The sequence below is a fragment of the Rattus norvegicus genome, chromosome 5 (genome assembly GCF_036323735.1).
Source record: "Rattus norvegicus strain BN/NHsdMcwi chromosome 5, GRCr8, whole genome shotgun sequence".
NCBI classification, from domain to species: domain Eukaryota; kingdom Metazoa; phylum Chordata; class Mammalia; order Rodentia; family Muridae; genus Rattus; species Rattus norvegicus.
Window position 1 is genome coordinate 33,169,428 of NC_086023.1, and position 17,292 is coordinate 33,186,719.

Consider the following 17,292-nt stretch of genomic DNA (forward strand, 5'->3'; position numbering starts at 1 on the left):
GGTGTATGGTCAGGGAAGGAATTTCTGTATTGGTTTAATTTAGCTGGTAGGATCTAACTTAACAGTAGTGGGCACCATTCTCTGAGCTGTGGTCCTCTCGTACTGAATAAAGTGAAAGCAGGCTGAGTACCAACATTTAGTCTGTGCATCCTGACTATGAATACAGTATAACCCGCTGGCCCCACATCCGGCTGGTTACTTCTCTGACATGGTGCGGTGTATGCTCAAAGGCCAACTAAATAGCAAGGTCTTCCTTCCTTGAGTTGCTTTTGTCAAATATTTTGCCACAGCAACAAAGAAATTTTGCTAACATACCCATTTAATAGCTTACAAGGGGATGGCTACAAATTGCTTTCCCCAACAAATCTCATTACCATTATAACAATTATAGTTTCAAGACTTCCCTAGAGCTCTGTGTGCCTCTCAGGGAAGTATGGGTCTCAATATTAGTCCCTTTTTTCTTCTGCAAGGATTGAGAGAAAAATTCAGAAAGTATGAAGAGAAGCCTCCCAAAATTGCAAAAACAAATTTAAAGGACAACTCACAAGAATTATACGAAATATAAGCAAAACGTGCCCAATACTGTCAATCATGTAGCATAGAGACTATAGATCAACCCCTGATCCTCTGTTTCCTATTCCTTTTAATTTCTCAGTGCTTGTTAAATAGCTACCATTTGTCAAACACTGATTGTACTGTAGGAACTATGATAGGCACTAAATATATCTAGTTGTCGTGGTTTGAATAAGAATTGCCCCTATAGGCTCATGTAGAGTCATCAAGGGGAGTGGCCCCATTTGAAAGGATTAGGATTAGAAAAATGTGTCTTTACTGAAATGGGTGTGACACTGTTGGAGGAAGCGTGCCACTGGGGGTGGCTTTTGACCAATCAGACTTCCCTCCTCCCTTCTCCTCTCCTTCTCCCCGCACCACATATGTCACACCGCATGCAGTCAGGCTCCCTGCCTGATGATAGTGGATTAAGACTGAAACTGTAAGCAAGCCCTCAATTAAATGGTTTCTCTTTATTAAAGTTGACTTGGTCATGGTGTGTCACCTCAGCAGTAGAAGAATAACTAACATACCAACAAATGCTTTTTATTTTATGATAGTAAATACTGCATGCTGAGTTTTGAGTTGCAGTGATGGATAAAGACTTATTCTTGGGCTGGAGAGATGGCTCAGCGGTTAAGAGCACCCGACTACTCTTCTAGAGGTCCTGAGTTCAATTCCCAGCAACCACATGGTGGCTCACAACCATCTGTAAAGAGATCTGATGCCCTCTTCTGGTGTGTCTGAAGACAGCTACAGCGTACTTATATATAATAAATGAATAAATCTTTAAAAAAAAAAAGACTTATTCTTAGGACTACGTTCAGTAGTAGAGCACCAGTCAAGCATGCATAGATCCTAGTTCACTCCCCAATGCCTCATGCACACACACACACACACACACACACACACACACACACACACACAGAGAGAGAGAGAGAGAGAGAGAGAGAGAGAGAGAGAGAGATCACTTCTTGTCTTTGAAGGGCTTAGAAAAATAATAAGACAAAAATCTATGTCAAGGCAATGATACTAGCTCACACAAGAAGTTGACTGTATATAAGTTTATAATAAGTCTAAGCTTTTTGAGGAAAGAGCGTTGCATTGGTAACAAAACATTAAACTCTTCAGCTGTTCTGCTCTTAGAACTATATTTGAGTCCACAAGTATACAAGAACACTCAACAGGCTATGAATATTATGTTCCTCCCCAGCTCCCCAGGAAGGAGAGGTTCTTCAGTTGGCTTTTGCAAATGATCACAGAGGTTAATGGCCCAGGAAGAGATTTTTCACAGAATCAACTGAACTGCAAGGCTATTCCAGGAATTGACACTCAGTGTCTAATCATAGAATTTCCTGGCTGAAAAGTGTCTCTCAGCTTGAATTCATTGTCGTAATCAAGCAGTAAAGGCTGTGTGCTTCTCATCCACCTACCTCATTTATGCCTTTATGGCCCAGTTTGATCTCTGTCTTTCTGTCTCTCTCTCTCTCTCTTTCCTTTTAGTTTACTTTATCTGCAATCATGTTTGTCAGACCTCCGTAGAACAATTCCTAACAAAGAGGACTTATTGATATGCACAGATCCCAGATTGTGAGCTAAGATTATTGCTGTGAAGAGACACTATGACCGAGGCAACTCTTAAAATGGCTGGCTTAGAGTTTCAGAGGTTCAGTCCACTATCATGATGGCAGGAAGCATGGCAGCCTTCAGGCCGACATGGTGCTGGAGGAGGAGCTGAGAGGTCTACATCTTGATGTGAAGGTAGCCAGAAGGAGACTGTCTTCTGCAGGCAGCCATGAGGAGGCTCTCTTCTACACTGGGCATAACCCGAGCATAGGAAATCTCAAAACCTACTCTACACAGTGACATCGTTCATCCTATAAGGCCACATCTACTCCAACAAGACAACACCTCCTAATAGTGCCACTTCCCATGGGCCAAGCATATTCAAAGCACCACAGGCTGAACTATAGACAGCGTTAGGTCATCTCCTTTGTAGGGGGGCTGCATGTGTTGTTTTAAAAGTGCAGGTGCAGATTAGATGGTCAGACCCATGGTGCTCACTCCTTGTTTTCCAGGCACCCTCTGGGACTCTCAGTAACACCTTCTTCTGCACTTGGGTGCAACCACTTGTTGCTTTATTTTTAGTTGTAAGATTCAAACAGAACTGCTAAGTACCACATTTGGCCTAAAGTTATGAGGATATGGGCTATCATATTCTTTTGTTTGTTTGTTTCTGTTGGTAGGAGGAAGACCTAGCTTGGGAACAAGAAATAAGAGATTATGGGTGGGCCCTGAATCACTGTGTGGACTTTTTACTGGAAAACACAGCATTTTAAAAATTGTATTGGAACAATCCTATAAAGTTGATGCATTTTCTCCCAATAATAGCCATCTTGAGTTCAACAATCCAACTCTCTGGGTCAGAGATCAGGAATGAAAAGGAGCAAACCTGTGACTAGCTCCCAGGATTTTGGATGAGTACTCAGCTCTTTGTATGATTCTCCCAGGAACTTGGTTTAGTATTAATGTAATAAAATTGATTTCCAACTATATGGACATGTTCTTTTGTAGACTTTTTGCAAGGACTTCTGGGTCAGGCATTTCTCAGGGGCTATCTTAGATAGAGGTGTGAACTCTAGACCTCTATGTACCTGTTTCTTTACAATTCTTTGAGTTTGAAAGCAATCCTTACATGACTCAGAGTATGTCAGGATGAATGCTGGAATCGGCCAGAGGCCTTCACTACTCCAGAACTACAAGCCCATTTGAATGTAACTACACCCCCCCCCCCCAAAGTCCAGGTTTTATCTCCCTCACCAGGGACCTGGTTAAGCTTTCTAACTGGCTCTGGCTACCTAAATGTTGTAGAGGTGACTGCATTACAATTTCAAATAAGGACGCAAGGACCTATTGGTTCTCTCTCTCTCTCTCTCTCTCTCTCTCTCTCTCTCTCTCTCTCTCTCTCTCTCTCTTGTCTCTGAGATTGTCATGTGAACAAGACTTGGCAGAGCAGGGTCAGCAAAGGTTTTCTGTAAACAAACAGCAAATATCTCAAACTTTGTGTGTTACTTGGTTGTTGTTGCAACGATTCAAATGTGATATCGTGTGACCACAGCTATAGACTACAGCAGTGATTTTCAACCTTCCTAATGCCATGGTCCTTGAATACAGTTCCTCATGTTGTGGTGACCCTCAACCACAAAATTATTTTCTCACTACTTCATAACTGTAATTTTGCTACTTATAAATCACAATGTAAATATTTGATATGCAGGAGGATATTTGATAGGTGACCCCCAAAGGGGTCACGAACTGCTGAGCTACATAAACAAATGGGGAAGGCTCAATTTTTTTTAATATATTTTTTTAAAGATTTATTTTATTTATATGAGTACATTGTAACTGTCTTCAGACACACCAGAAGACGGCATTGGATCCCATTACAGATGGTTGTGAGCTACCATGTGGTTGCTGGGAATTGAACTCAGGACCTCTGGAAGAGCAGTCAGTGCTCTTAACCGCTGAGCCATCTCTCCAGCCCCAGGGAAGGCTCAATTTCAATGCAGCTTTATGCATAAAAGCGGATGATATACTGTGAATTAAGCCCACAAGGAGTAGTTCTGAATCTCTACATGTGTGAATGGCTCGCCCAACACCAGCGAAACTGATGCACAGTTGGCCTTAGACACCTAAAAGAAGCCATGAGGTCCCAAGACCCATGTCACTGATCCCATCTGAATTCCTTACCCAAAAAGTTGTGGTTGTTTCAAGTTGTGTTTACTTAGATGGCTCCTAGAATAAGCATCTACTGTTGGCCATTCTACTTAACAGGTCCTGCTCATTACAATTGTACCGGGAGTATGTTCTCAGAAGTAAAATGTTTTCTTTTACATTGTAACTAAATCTTTATTTTTACCTTTTTTTCTTTCATTTATTGAACATATTTTTTTCTTTTCTTTTCTAAATCACACAATATATCCTGATTGCAGCTTCCCTTCTCCCTGCTCCTACCAGTTTTTCCCAGTTCCTCCCCACTTCCTTTCCCATTTGCCCCCTCCTTCTGCCTCTTAGTGGAAAACAAACAGGTTTCTAAGGGATAGTAATAAAATATGACAAAATACAATGTAATAAGATACAACAAAACTATCACATTAGAATTGGACCAGGCAAACAGAAGGAAAAGAGTCCAAAGGGACAAAGCAGAGACCTGGTCATTCACATTCTTAGGAATTGCATTTAAAATGTTAAACTGGAAGCCATAGTAGAAGCAGGGAGCCCTGGTGCAGACTGGTGCAGGCCCTGTGCATGCTGCCTTAATCCCTGTGAGTTCATGTGAGCTTTAACGTGTAGATTTAGGAGGCCTTTTTTATTTTGATGTTCGCTATCCCCACTGGCTCTTCGTCTTTGTTCCCCTAGATTATTAGATCATGTCCCCTTATGAAAATGCATAGTTTTTTTTATAATATCCTTTATCACATTACTGATTCTAGTTTAAAGAACTGTTCCCTTCTCATCTGCTTTCTGACAAATAGTATTCACAAATTTACTTCTGGAACTTTCACTAGACTGACACATAGATGGTCCTTCAGTTTTTGTTTTTTTGTTTTTTTTTTTTGTTAGCTGATTAAAATGAAAGATGCTTTTGCACAAAAAGTGGTCTATCATGACCGCCCTCCAAAAGATTCAACGAGAAGCTGAAAGAGTCAGATGCAGATGTTTGCACCCAACCAATGGACAGAAGCCCTGTGTTTGAATCAGGGAAAAGCTGGAAGAAGCTGAGGAGGAGGGCAACCCTGGAGAGAGACCAGCAGTCTCAACTAACCTGGATCCCCAAGATCTCTCAGACACGGGGACCACCAACCAGTCAGCATGTACCAGCTGATAAGAGGCCCTTAACACATATACAGCAGAAGAATGCCGGGTCTGCGTTCAGTCAGAGAAGATTCACCTTACCCTCAAGAGATTGGAGGCTCTGAGGAGTGGGGAGGTCTGGTGGGTGAGGTGGGGTCTAGGGGGTGGGGATATCCGGAGTGGAGATGGAGGGAGGAGGTATGGAGTGTGGAACAGTCAGAGGGTGGGACAGGACGGGGATAAAATCTGGAGTGTAAAAAAAAAGATTAAATGAAATTTAAAAAAATGAAAAATGCTTTGCTTTTAGCAAATGACTGTTAGTGCATTTTTAAAAATGAATTCCATGTATTTACTCATTCTAGAGTTGAGGTACCCTTAAAAACTCTAGAGTACTGAACAGTTGCGAAGTTTTCTTCAGTTTCTACCATCTTGCTCTCTCTCTCTTCTTTCTCAAGAGTCAGTTAAATACCCTTTGAATTGGTTTCACTCTTACTGGCTATGAGTCCTTAAACAAGTCATTTGTTTTTCTTGTCTGGATATATAAGATTGAAATAGACGCACTTGTATCATAAAAAACAAAAATAGCTTCCTGGTTGCTGCCGCTGCAGAGAGCCCCTGGGCAGCACCCCACGAACGAACCTGAGCCTTGGGACCACAGGTAAGACCAAATTTTCTGCTGCAAGAAAGCTGCCTGGTGAGCTTGGGACACACGGAAGCAGAATTTCTCTAGGACTGGGCACGTTCTGTGTTTACCGGAAGTCCCACACCCGCGGATCCCGGCCCGCAGCAGCTCTCTGCTCCCAGACCCAGTGAGAGAGAGACCCAACCGCCTGGTCAGGTGGGCACTACTGAGGCTGCAGAGTGGAAGAGACCACCAACTCTGCTCACCCCTGCCCACATCCCTGGCCCAAGAGGAAACTGTATAAGGCCTCTGGGTTCCTGTAGGGGAGGGCCCAGGAGTGGCAGGACCCCTGCCAGAGACACCGCCGGACCCTGAAGGAAACAGACCGGATAAACAGTTCTCTGCACCCAAATCCCGTGGGAGGGAGAGCTAAACCTTCAGAGAGGCAGACAAGCCTGGGAAACCAGAAGAGACTGCTCCCTGCACACACATTTCGGACGCCAGAGGAAAAAGCCAAAGACCATCTGGAACCCTGGTGCACTGAAGCTCCCGGAAGGGGCGGCACAGGTCTTCCTGGTTGCTGCCGCTGCAGAGAGCCCGTGGGCAGCACCCCACGAGCGAACCTGAGCCTCGGGACCACGGGTAAGACCAAATTTTCTGCTGCAAGAAAGCTGCCTGGTGAACTCAAGACACAGGCCCACAGGAACAGCTGAAGACCTGTAGAGAGGAAAAACTACACGCCTGAAAGCAGAACACTCTGTCCCCATAACTGACTGAAAGAGAGGAAAACAGGTCTACAGCACTCCTGACACACAGGCTTATAGGACAGTCTAGCCACTGTCAGAAATAGCAGAACAAAGTAACACTAGAGATAATCTGATGGCGAGAGGCAAGCGCAGGAACCCAAGCAACAGAAACCAAGACTACATGCCATCATCGGAGCCCAATTCTCCCACCAAAACAAACATGGAATATCCAAACACACCAGAAAAGCAAGATCTAGTTTCAAAATCATATTTGATCATGATGCTGGAGGACTTCAAGAAAGACATGAACACACTTAGGGAAACACAGGAAAACATTAATAAACAAGTAGAAGCCTACAGAGAGGAATCGCAAAAATCCCTGAAAGAATTCCAGGAAAACACAATCAAACAGTTGAAGGAATTAAAAATGGAAATAGAAGCAATCAAGAAAGAACACATGGAAACAACCCTGGATATAGAAAACCAAAAGAAGAGACAAGGAGCTGTAGATACAAGCTTCACCAACAGAATTCAAGAGATGGAAGAGAGAATCTCAGGAGCAGAAGATTCCATAGAAATCATTGACTCAACTGTCAAAGATAATGTAAAGCGGAAAAAGCTACTGGTCCAAAACATACAGGAAATCCAGGACTCAATGAGAAGATCAAACCTAAGGATAATAGGTATAGAAGAGAGTGAAGACTCCCAGCTCAAAGGACCAGTAAATATCTTCAACAAAATCATAGAAGAAAACTTCCCTAACCTAAAAAAAGAGATACCCATAGGCATACAAGAAGCCTACAGAACTCCAAATAGATTGGACCAGAAAAGAAACACCTCCCGTCACATAATTGTCAAAACACCAAACGCACAAAATAAAGAAAGAATATTAAAAGCAGTAAGGGAAAAAGGTCAAGTAACATATAAAGGGAGACCTATCAGAATCACACCAGACTTCTCGCCAGAAACTATGAAGGCCAGAAGATCCTGGACTGATGTTATACAGACCCTAAGAGAACACAAATGCCAGCTCAGGTTACTGTATCCAGCAAAACTCTCAATTAACATTGATGGAGAAACCAAGATATTCCATGACAAAACCAAATTTACACAATATCTTTCTACAAATCCAGCACTACAAAGGATAATAAATGGTAAAGCCCAACATAAGGAGGCAAGCTATACCCTAGAAGAAGCAAGAAACTAATCGTCTTGGCAACAAAACAAAGAGAATGAAAGCACACAAACATAACCTCACATCCAAATATGAATATAACGGGAAGCAATAACCACTATTCCTTAATATCTCTCAATATCAATGGCCTCAACTCCCCAATAAAAAGACATAGATTAACAAACTGGATACGCAACGAGGACCCTGCATTCTGCTGCCTACAGGAAACACACCTCAGAGACAAAGACAGACACTACCTCAGAGTGAAAGGCTGGAAAACAACTTTCCAAGCAAATGGTCAGAAGAAGCAAGCTGGAGTAGCCATTCTAATATCAAATAAAATCAATTTCCAATTAAAAGTCATCAAAAAAGATAAGGAAGGACACTTCATATTCATCAAAGGAAAAATCCACCAAGATGAACTCTCAATCCTAAATATCTATGCCCCAAATACAAGGGCACCTACATACGTAAAAGAAACCTTACTAAAGCTCAAAACACACATTGCACCTCACACAATAATAGTGGGAGATTTCAACACCCCACTCTCATCAATGGACAGATCATGGAAACAGAAATTAAACAGTGCTGTCGACAGACTAAGAGAAGTCATGAGCCAAATGGACTTAACGGATATTTATAGAACATTCTATCCTAAAGCAAAAGGATATACCTTCTTCTCAGCTCCTCATGGTACTTTCTCCAAAATTGACCATATAATTGGTCAAAAAACGGGCCTCAACAGGTACAGAAAGATAGAAATAATCCCATGCGTGCTATCGGACCACCACGGCCTAAAACTGGTCTTCAATAACAATAAGGGAAGAATGCCCACATATACATGGAAATTGAACAATGCTCTACTCAATGATAACCTGGTCAAGGAAGAAATAAAGAAAGAAATTAAAAACTTTTTAGAATTTAATGAAAATGAAGGTACAACATACCCAAACTTATGGGACACAATGAAAGCTGTGCTAAGAGGAAAACTCATAGCGCTGAGTGCCTGCAGAAAGAAACAGGAAAGAGCATATGTCAGCAGCTTGACAGCACACCTAAAAGCTCTAGAACAAAAAGAAGCAAATACACCCAGGAGGAGTAGAAGGCAGGAAATAATCAAACTCAGAGCTGAAATCAACCAAGTAGAAACAAAAAGGACCATAGAAAGAATCAACAGAACCAAAAGTTGGTTCTTTGAGAAAATGAACAAGATAGATAAACCCTTAGCCAGACTAACGAGAGGACACAGAGAGTGCGTCCAAATTAACAAAATCAGAAATGAAAAGGGAGACATAACAACAGATTCAGAGGAAATTCAAAAAATCATCAGATCTTACTATAAAAACCTATATTCAACAAAACTTGAAAATCTTTAGGAAATGGACAATTTCCTAGACAGATACCAGGTATCGAAGTTAAATCAGGAATAGATAAACCAGTCAAACAACCCCATAACTCCTAAGGAAATAGAAGCAGTCATTAAAGGTCTCCCAACCAAAAAGAGCCCAGTTCCAGACGGGTTTAGTGCAGAATTCTATCAAACCTTCATAGAAGACCTCATACCAATATTATCCAAACTATTCCACAAAATTGAAACAGATGGAGCACTACCGAATTCCTTCTACGAAGCCACAATTACTCTTATACCTAAACCACACAAAGACACAACAAAGAAAGAGAACTTCAGACCAATTTCCCTTATGAATATTGACGCAAAAATACTCAATAAAATTCTGGCAAACCGAATTCAAGAGCACATCAAAACAATCATCCACCATGATCAAGAAGGCTTCATCCCAGGCATGTAGGGATGGTTTAATATACGGAAAACCATCAACGTGATCCATTATATAAACAAACTGAAAGAACAGAACCACATGATCATTTCATTAGATGCTGAGAAAGCATTTGACAAAATTCAACACCCCTTCATGATAAAAGTCCTGGAAAGAATAGGAATTCAAGGCCCATACCTAAACATAGTAAAAGCCATATACAGCAAACCAGTTGCTAACATTAAACTAAATGGAGAGAAACTTGAAGCAATCCCACTAAAATCAGGGACTAGACAAGGCTGCCCACTCTCTCCCTACTTATTCAATATAGTTCTTGAAGTTCTAGCCAGAGCAATCAGACAACAAAAGGAGATCAAAGGGATACAGATCGGAAAAGAAGAGGTCAAATTATCACTATTTGCAGATGACATGATAGTATATTTAAGTGATCCCAAAAGATCCACCAGAGAACTACTAAAGCTGATAAACAACTTCAGCAAAGTGGCTGGGTATAAAATTAACTCAAATAAATCAGTCGCCTTCCTCTATACAAAAGAGAAACAAGCCGAGAAAGAAATTAGGGAAACGACACCCTTCATAATAGACCCAAATAATATAAAGTACCTCGGTGTGACTTTAACCAAGCAAGTAAAAGATCTGTACAATAAGAACTTCAAGACACTGAGGAAAGAAATTGAAGAAGACCTCAGAAGATGGAAAGATCTCCCATGCTCATGGATTGGCAGGATTAATATAGTAAAAATGGCCATTTTACCAAAAGCAATCTACAGATTCAATGCAATCCCCATCAAAATACCAATCCAATTCTTCAAAGAGTTAGACAGAACAATTTGCAAATTCATCTGGAATAACAAAAAAACCCAGGATAGCTAAAGCTATCCTCAACAATAAAAGGACTTCAAGGGGAATCACTATCCCTGAACTCAAGCAGTATTACAGAGCAATAGTGATAAAAACTGCATGGTATTGGTACAGAGACAGACAGATAGACCAATGGAATAGAATTGAAGACCCAGAAATGAACCCACACACCTATGGTCACTTGATTTTTGACAAAGGAGCCAAAACCATCCAATGGAAAAAAGATAGCATTTTCAGCAAATGGTGCTGGTTCAACTGGAGGGCAACATGTAGAAGAATGCAGATCGATCCATGCTTATCACCCTGTACAAAGCTTAAGTCCAAGTGGATCAAGGACCTCCACATCAAACCAGACACACTCAAACTAATAGAAGAAAAACTAGGGAAGCATCTGGAACACATGGGCACTGGAAAAAATTTCCTGAACAAAACACCAATGGCTTATGCTCTAAGATCAAGAATCGACAAATGGGATCTCATAAAACTGCAAAGCTTCTGTAAGGCAAAGGACACTGTGGTTAGGACAAAACGGCAACCAACAGATTGGGAAAAGATCTTTACCAATCCTACAACAGATAGAGGCCTTATTTCCAAAATATACAAAGAACTCAAGAAGTTAGACCGCAGGGAAACAAATAACCCTATTAAAAATGGGGTTCAGAGCTAAACAAAGAATTCACAGCTGAGGAATGCCGAATGGCTGAGAAACACCTAAAGAAATGTTCAACATCTTTAGTCATAAGGGAAATGCAAATCAAAACAACCCTGAGATTTCACCTCACACCAGTGCGATTGGCTAAGATCAAAAACTCAGGTGACAGCAGATGCTGGCGAGGATGTGGAGAAAGAGGAACACTCCTCCATTGTTGGTGGGATTGCAGACTGGTAAAACCATTCTGGAAATCAGTGTGGAGGTTCCTCAGAAAATTGGACATTGAACTGCCTGAGGATCCAGCTATACCTCTCTTGGGCATATACCCAAAAGATGCCTCAACATATAAAAGAGACACGTGCTCCACTATGTTCATCGCAGCCTTATTTATAATAGCCAGAAAATGGAAAGAACCCAGATGCCCTTCAACAGAGGAATGGATACAGAAAATGTGGTACATCTACACAATGGAATATTACTCAGCTATCAAAAACAACGAGTTTATGAAATTCGTAGGCAAATGGTTGGAACTGGAAAATATCATCCTGAGTGAGCCAACCCAATCACAGAAAGACATACATGGTATGCACTTTTTGATAAGCGGCTATTAGCCCAAATGCTTGAATTACCCTAGATCCCTAGAACAAACGAAACTCAAGACGGATGCTCAAAATGTGAATGCTTCACTTCTTCTTTAAATGAGGAAAAAGAATACCCTTGGCAGGGAAGGGAGAGGCAAAGATTAAAACAGAGACTGAAGGAACACCCATTCAGAGCCTGCCCCACATGTGGCCCATACATATACAGCCACCCAATTAGACAAGATGGATGAAGCAAAGAGGTGCAGACCGACAGGAGCCGGATGTAGATCGCTCCTGCGAGACACAGCCAGAATACAGCAAATACAGAGGCGAATGCCAGCAGCAAACCATTGAACTGAGGATAGGTCCCCTATTGAAGGAATCAGAGAAAGAACTGGAAGAGCTTGAAGGGGCTCGAGACCCCAAAAGTACAACAATGCCAAGCAACCAGAGCTTCCAGGGACTAAGCCACTACCTAAAGACTATACATGGACTGACCCTGGACTCTGACCCCATAGGTAGCAATGAATATCCTAGTAAGAGCACCAGTGGAAGGGGAAGCCCTGGGTCCTGCTAAGACTGAACCCCCAGTGAACTAGACTGGTGGGGGGAGGGCAGCAATGGGGGGAGGTTTGGGAGGGGAACACCCATAAGGATGGGGAGGGGGGAGGGGGATGTTTGCCCGGAAACCGGGAAAGGGAATAACACTCGAAATGTATATAAGAAATACTCAAGTTAATAAAAAAAAAAAATAAAAAAAAAACAAAAATAAACAAACCACAACAACAGCAACAAAAAACCCCCCAAACCAAATCAAACCAAAAACAAACAAAAACTACATGAAAACAACACTAGAGTCTTGTGACCTCAGTTTTTTTTAAGCATAGAACTATTCCTGAAATGTGCTTTTCTACTCCCCTACCTGTAGCAGACAGGGGTGAGCTAACTTCAGCTGTGTTTATTCATGTGCCTCTATGGAAACACACATTTTTGCCACGTGAAACTTGTCCTTGTGATTGTGCACTTTACTCAGGTCACTCTTCTTAACTGTTAGAGTGTATAAATTGCTTCATGCTCTGAATAAACTCGCCTATTGCATGAAACTTTAGTCTGATTCAATTTTAGGCCTGCTTTCCCAGGTTCACATCACCAGCTAGAGCAGAAACCAGTACACCAATAAATAACCAACAACCAACTAAAAAAAAAAAAAACAAACCACTAAAAATACCTTACTTCTCTTACTTTGGGATGATGGGGGAAATGGGTTTTAGGATGAATGAATGAATGAATGAATGAATGAATGAATGACACATCTTGGATTTATCATGATGTAATGGTTAGCTGCTCAGAAAGTTAGATACAATAATGTCTAGATTTTCTATGTTTAAATAAGCCTGCCAAATACTCTCATGATGGAAAAAAAAAAAAACCCTCTATTCTCATGATGGAAAAATTTCAAACAAACAAACGAACAAACAAAAAAATCACCTGTTAATCCACAGCCTTCTACTGCAGTGGTAAGAAATATTAGCAATCAGGCACCTCCTCCACCAGCCCGAGGGGAACCCCCACCCCACCCCCAAACAATGTTAGCAATCAGGCACCTCCCGGGCCAGCCAAGGGGACCCTGTGACAATGTTAGCAGTCAGGCACATTTCTGGCCGTCAGGAGGGACTTGTTGACAAGATGGGTCATCACTAGCTGCCCAGAGGCAAAACATTCCCATAGTTGCCCTGTCTTAGCTCCTCCTGAGCATGCACCACGTTGCCCGATTAAAAGCCACGTCCAGAATACAGCAAACACAGAGGCGTATGCCAGTAGCAAACCACTGAATTGAGAATAGGACCCCCGTTGAAGGAATCAGAGAAAGAACTGGAAGAGCTTGAAGGGGCTCGAGACCCCATATGTACAACAATGCCAAGTAACCAGAGCTTCCAGGGACTAAGCCACTACCTAAAGACTATACATGGACTGACCCTGGACTCTGACCTCATAGGTAGCAATGAATATCCTAGTAAGAGCACCAGTGGAAGGGGTGCTGCTAAGCCCTGGGTCCTGCTAAGACTGAACCCCCAGTGAACTAGACTGTTGGGGGGAGGGCAGCAATGGGGGGGGGAGGATGGGGAGGGGAACACCCATAAAGAAGGGGAGGGGGGAGGGGGATGTTTGCCCGGAAACCGGGAAAGGGAATAACACTCGAAATGTATATAAGAAATACTCAAGTTAATAAAAGAAAAAAAAAGCCACGTTTTTCCTTCCCCTACCCCTTCTTCCTTTCCTCCTCCCAGAGGCAGCCTCTGTGTCCCCCCTCTCCACTCCCTTTAACAAACCTCCCACATGAGACCTATTGCCTCGTGTATTATTGTCAGAATCTGCTGCTTAGCTCCGTCAAGAAATCTGAGAGATACTGCATTGACAGTGCTACTAGCGTGTTGAGTGTAAGTTCAGTGTTGAACTTCAGCAGTTCGGCTGTAAACTTAGCTCTCTCTGCACCTTATTTTGTTCAACTATGAAATGAGTCTGATAGTATAGCCCCATGTGGCTATCTTGAAGATTAATGATTTGATCTCTTAGTATTTCACAGACCCCCAGATTTAAACTAAATGCTGGAGATACCGTGATATACAAGGACTAGGTTTCAGCTTAGGTCTTTACCACAATCAACCTAGTGGTGTTTACCACATTTCTTTATGGTAACATCTGAATGCTGTCCTTCTCTGCCTCATATTCAATAATGCAATAATGCAATAAGCCACTGTCTCATATGTGCATAAAAACTTCATTTTTGCACCTCGTACATGACAAGCTATTCACATGAGCAACTAGGGCTTAATGTGAAGCATTAGGTCCTCACAAATCCAAGTTAGCCAAGCAAAAGAAGACTTTTAAGCAAAGAGCGAAGGAGCTTATTTGGGAATTGTGATTGTTCTGAAATCTCTATGAGAACCGTGTTCCTGGAGTTTAGTAACTAGTAACAAATGACAGCCTTATCTTAATGTTTTTTTGCATGCCATGAAATTTTTCTTCTTATTGGAAGCAACAACTAATACTTAGGATAATAAATGCCATGGTAAATCTAGAAGAGGTGAAATGTGTCCCTTCATCCCTTAAGTTTCAATTTAGCATTGAGGTACTAGATTTTGAGGAAAGTAAGTTTTGTCTTCACAGTGTTTCTGAAAAATTGAGATGGAAACCACTCACAGGTTTAGTGTTCTCTTCAATAACTTCTTCTTCCAGGGGTTCAAGTTTCAGATCCTTCAGTCAGAGGAAGAAAAGGCAGAGAAAAAGGAAAAGATGCCAATTAGCTAACAAAATCAACCAGCATAAAACCATATGTTTTGTTCCATGGCTTTTATCAAGCCCAGAGAACTTTCTTATTTGAAGGGAGATAGACCCATTCTCATTTTAAAAATTGAGCTGTTCTAATAAAGCGATACTACATCATAATTAAAAGTCCATTCTAAGGAGCTATTTATGATATGTCCAAGTTGTTACTGCTTTCACTTCAGTGATGTCATCAGACATCAAGGGGGATGGGAGTAGAAATGCATTCAGAGGAGGGATAAAGTTAGCATGTCTAGCTTCACTGGCTACTGCCTTTATTGTGAGTATTATCACATCTTTCCCTTCCTTGGGAGGTCATTATAAATATTTTTCTACTGTAATAATGTTTTTAAGTTCCAGCACAAGCTTTTCTTACTAAAATTGGAGAATTGAAAAATAAATGAAAATACTACTAATATTTGTTAAAAATAAAGAGTTTTAAAAATTTAAAATTCTCTCTCTCTCTGTGTCTCTGTCTCTGTCTCTGTCTCTCTCTCTCTCTCTCTCTGTGTGTGTGTGTGTGTGTGTGTGTGTGTATAGTCATGTACACACCACAGAGTATGTCTTTCACACTCAGTTTTAAAGTAGCATCCTTTACACAGACTTTCTCAGACCACTCTGTTTAAGTATGTAAGCTTTGCATCTACTCACATAGCTGACTTCTGAGTTCAGCTGAAGTTCATGATCTGGCTTTTGTTTCTTAGATACTTTCGTATATTTTTGTCTGTCTTTTTAGAGACCAAGTTGATTTACCTGTTTTAAGCATTTCTGCACTGCTATTGCCAGATGTTGCCAGGCACACAGTAGGTAGCCATTGCAGAATTAAAGAGTAGCTGAATGATGGCATTCATGGGTGCTCCTGGTACCCATGGCTCTGGGTATTTGAACTGAGGCTCTCATTTTTGCATGGCGAACATTTTACAGCTATAGCCATCACCTGGCCCTGAAAGTATTTTGTATAGATTCATGGGTATACCTTCAGCACATCCCCATTTTCCACTATTACTTATGGAGATGAGAAAGGACCAAACAAAATCCCAAAAAATTGAGAGGAATCACAAATATTACTAACCTCCAACCCCTTGAATGGAATTATGTTTAGTTTATAGTCTAGGAAGGATTATCATAAATACTTAGGAGACAGGGGGAAATGTATGTTCTGCCTCAGGTACATTTCCTTTTAACAGGGAGATCAAATCCAATGCTAACAACCACAGGAAACAAGGGAGTCAGCAGTGAAATGACATGCACTTAGCCATGGCTTGGCAATTGGATAGTTTTCTCTGGAAACCTAATTCAGCACAGTACAGAATAAGTCACACAAGAAAACTGAACCGTAGTGCTCCACTACTCGTTAAGACAGCTCACGCTGAGCACCACACAGCTGGAGGCCTAGGCTTTCAGCAAGTCTCTGGGATGCTGCTCTCACAATAAAACCATTTCATGGGAGAAGAGAGAGACAAAAGTCCAGGAAAGAAAGGGATGTGACAACACTTTGATTTAAAACAGGGAGAAAGGTATTGCTAAAGTTTAAGCCATTTCAGGAAAAAAGAACCGTACACATTTCATACAGCAAGAAGAGACAGTTTTGCTTGGAACTTCAAAGCTCCTTCAAAAAGAGATATTTGTTCTATAAAAGAATCTACACTTATTTAACACAGGCACACTTGTCTTTCCATTGGTTTGTTTTTTTTCAAAACAGGGTCTGGTATTTCCAGGACTTCCAAAATCAGAAAATTAATATTCATGGCCACTAGTTTTCCTTTAGTCCCAGTTGTCAATTCAGTTCTCATAAGAGGAAAGAGGAAAGTTGATAGTTTATAATTCATGTGTTTGCTACAAAAGGAGACCAATGTCAATGAAGATGCCCTGACTGAAAGACTGAGCTATCCCTCTGGTTGCTTCCCTCTGATTTGGCTATTCCTGTACAGAGAGAACATTGTTTTCAGCAACCTTCCCTATCTTTAGTCCTCGAGTTTTCGCCTTTGTGGTGCTAGCTGTAAGACCTGACTTGCCAGCCTGACCTCTCTTACTGGCCATTAAAGATACCTTTTTCTTTTGTACATTGAAATTGATGCACCCAGAAAGTCAGCTGCCCAGAAGCAGTGAGGTGCTCATGGCATCAAAAAT

The 17,292-nt window shown here is 41.4% G+C and overlaps 1 protein-coding gene across 1 annotated transcript in view; it reads right to left on the reverse strand.

Moving 5' to 3' along the window:
- Necab1 (N-terminal EF-hand calcium binding protein 1) overlaps positions 1-17,292 on the reverse strand; it is a 220,630-nt gene that overhangs the window by 14,350 nt on the left and 188,988 nt on the right. Inside the window, 1 exon segment of the mRNA NM_022302.1 lies at positions 15,040-15,093. Coding sequence (NP_071638.1) covers positions 15,040-15,093 — 54 coding nt within the window.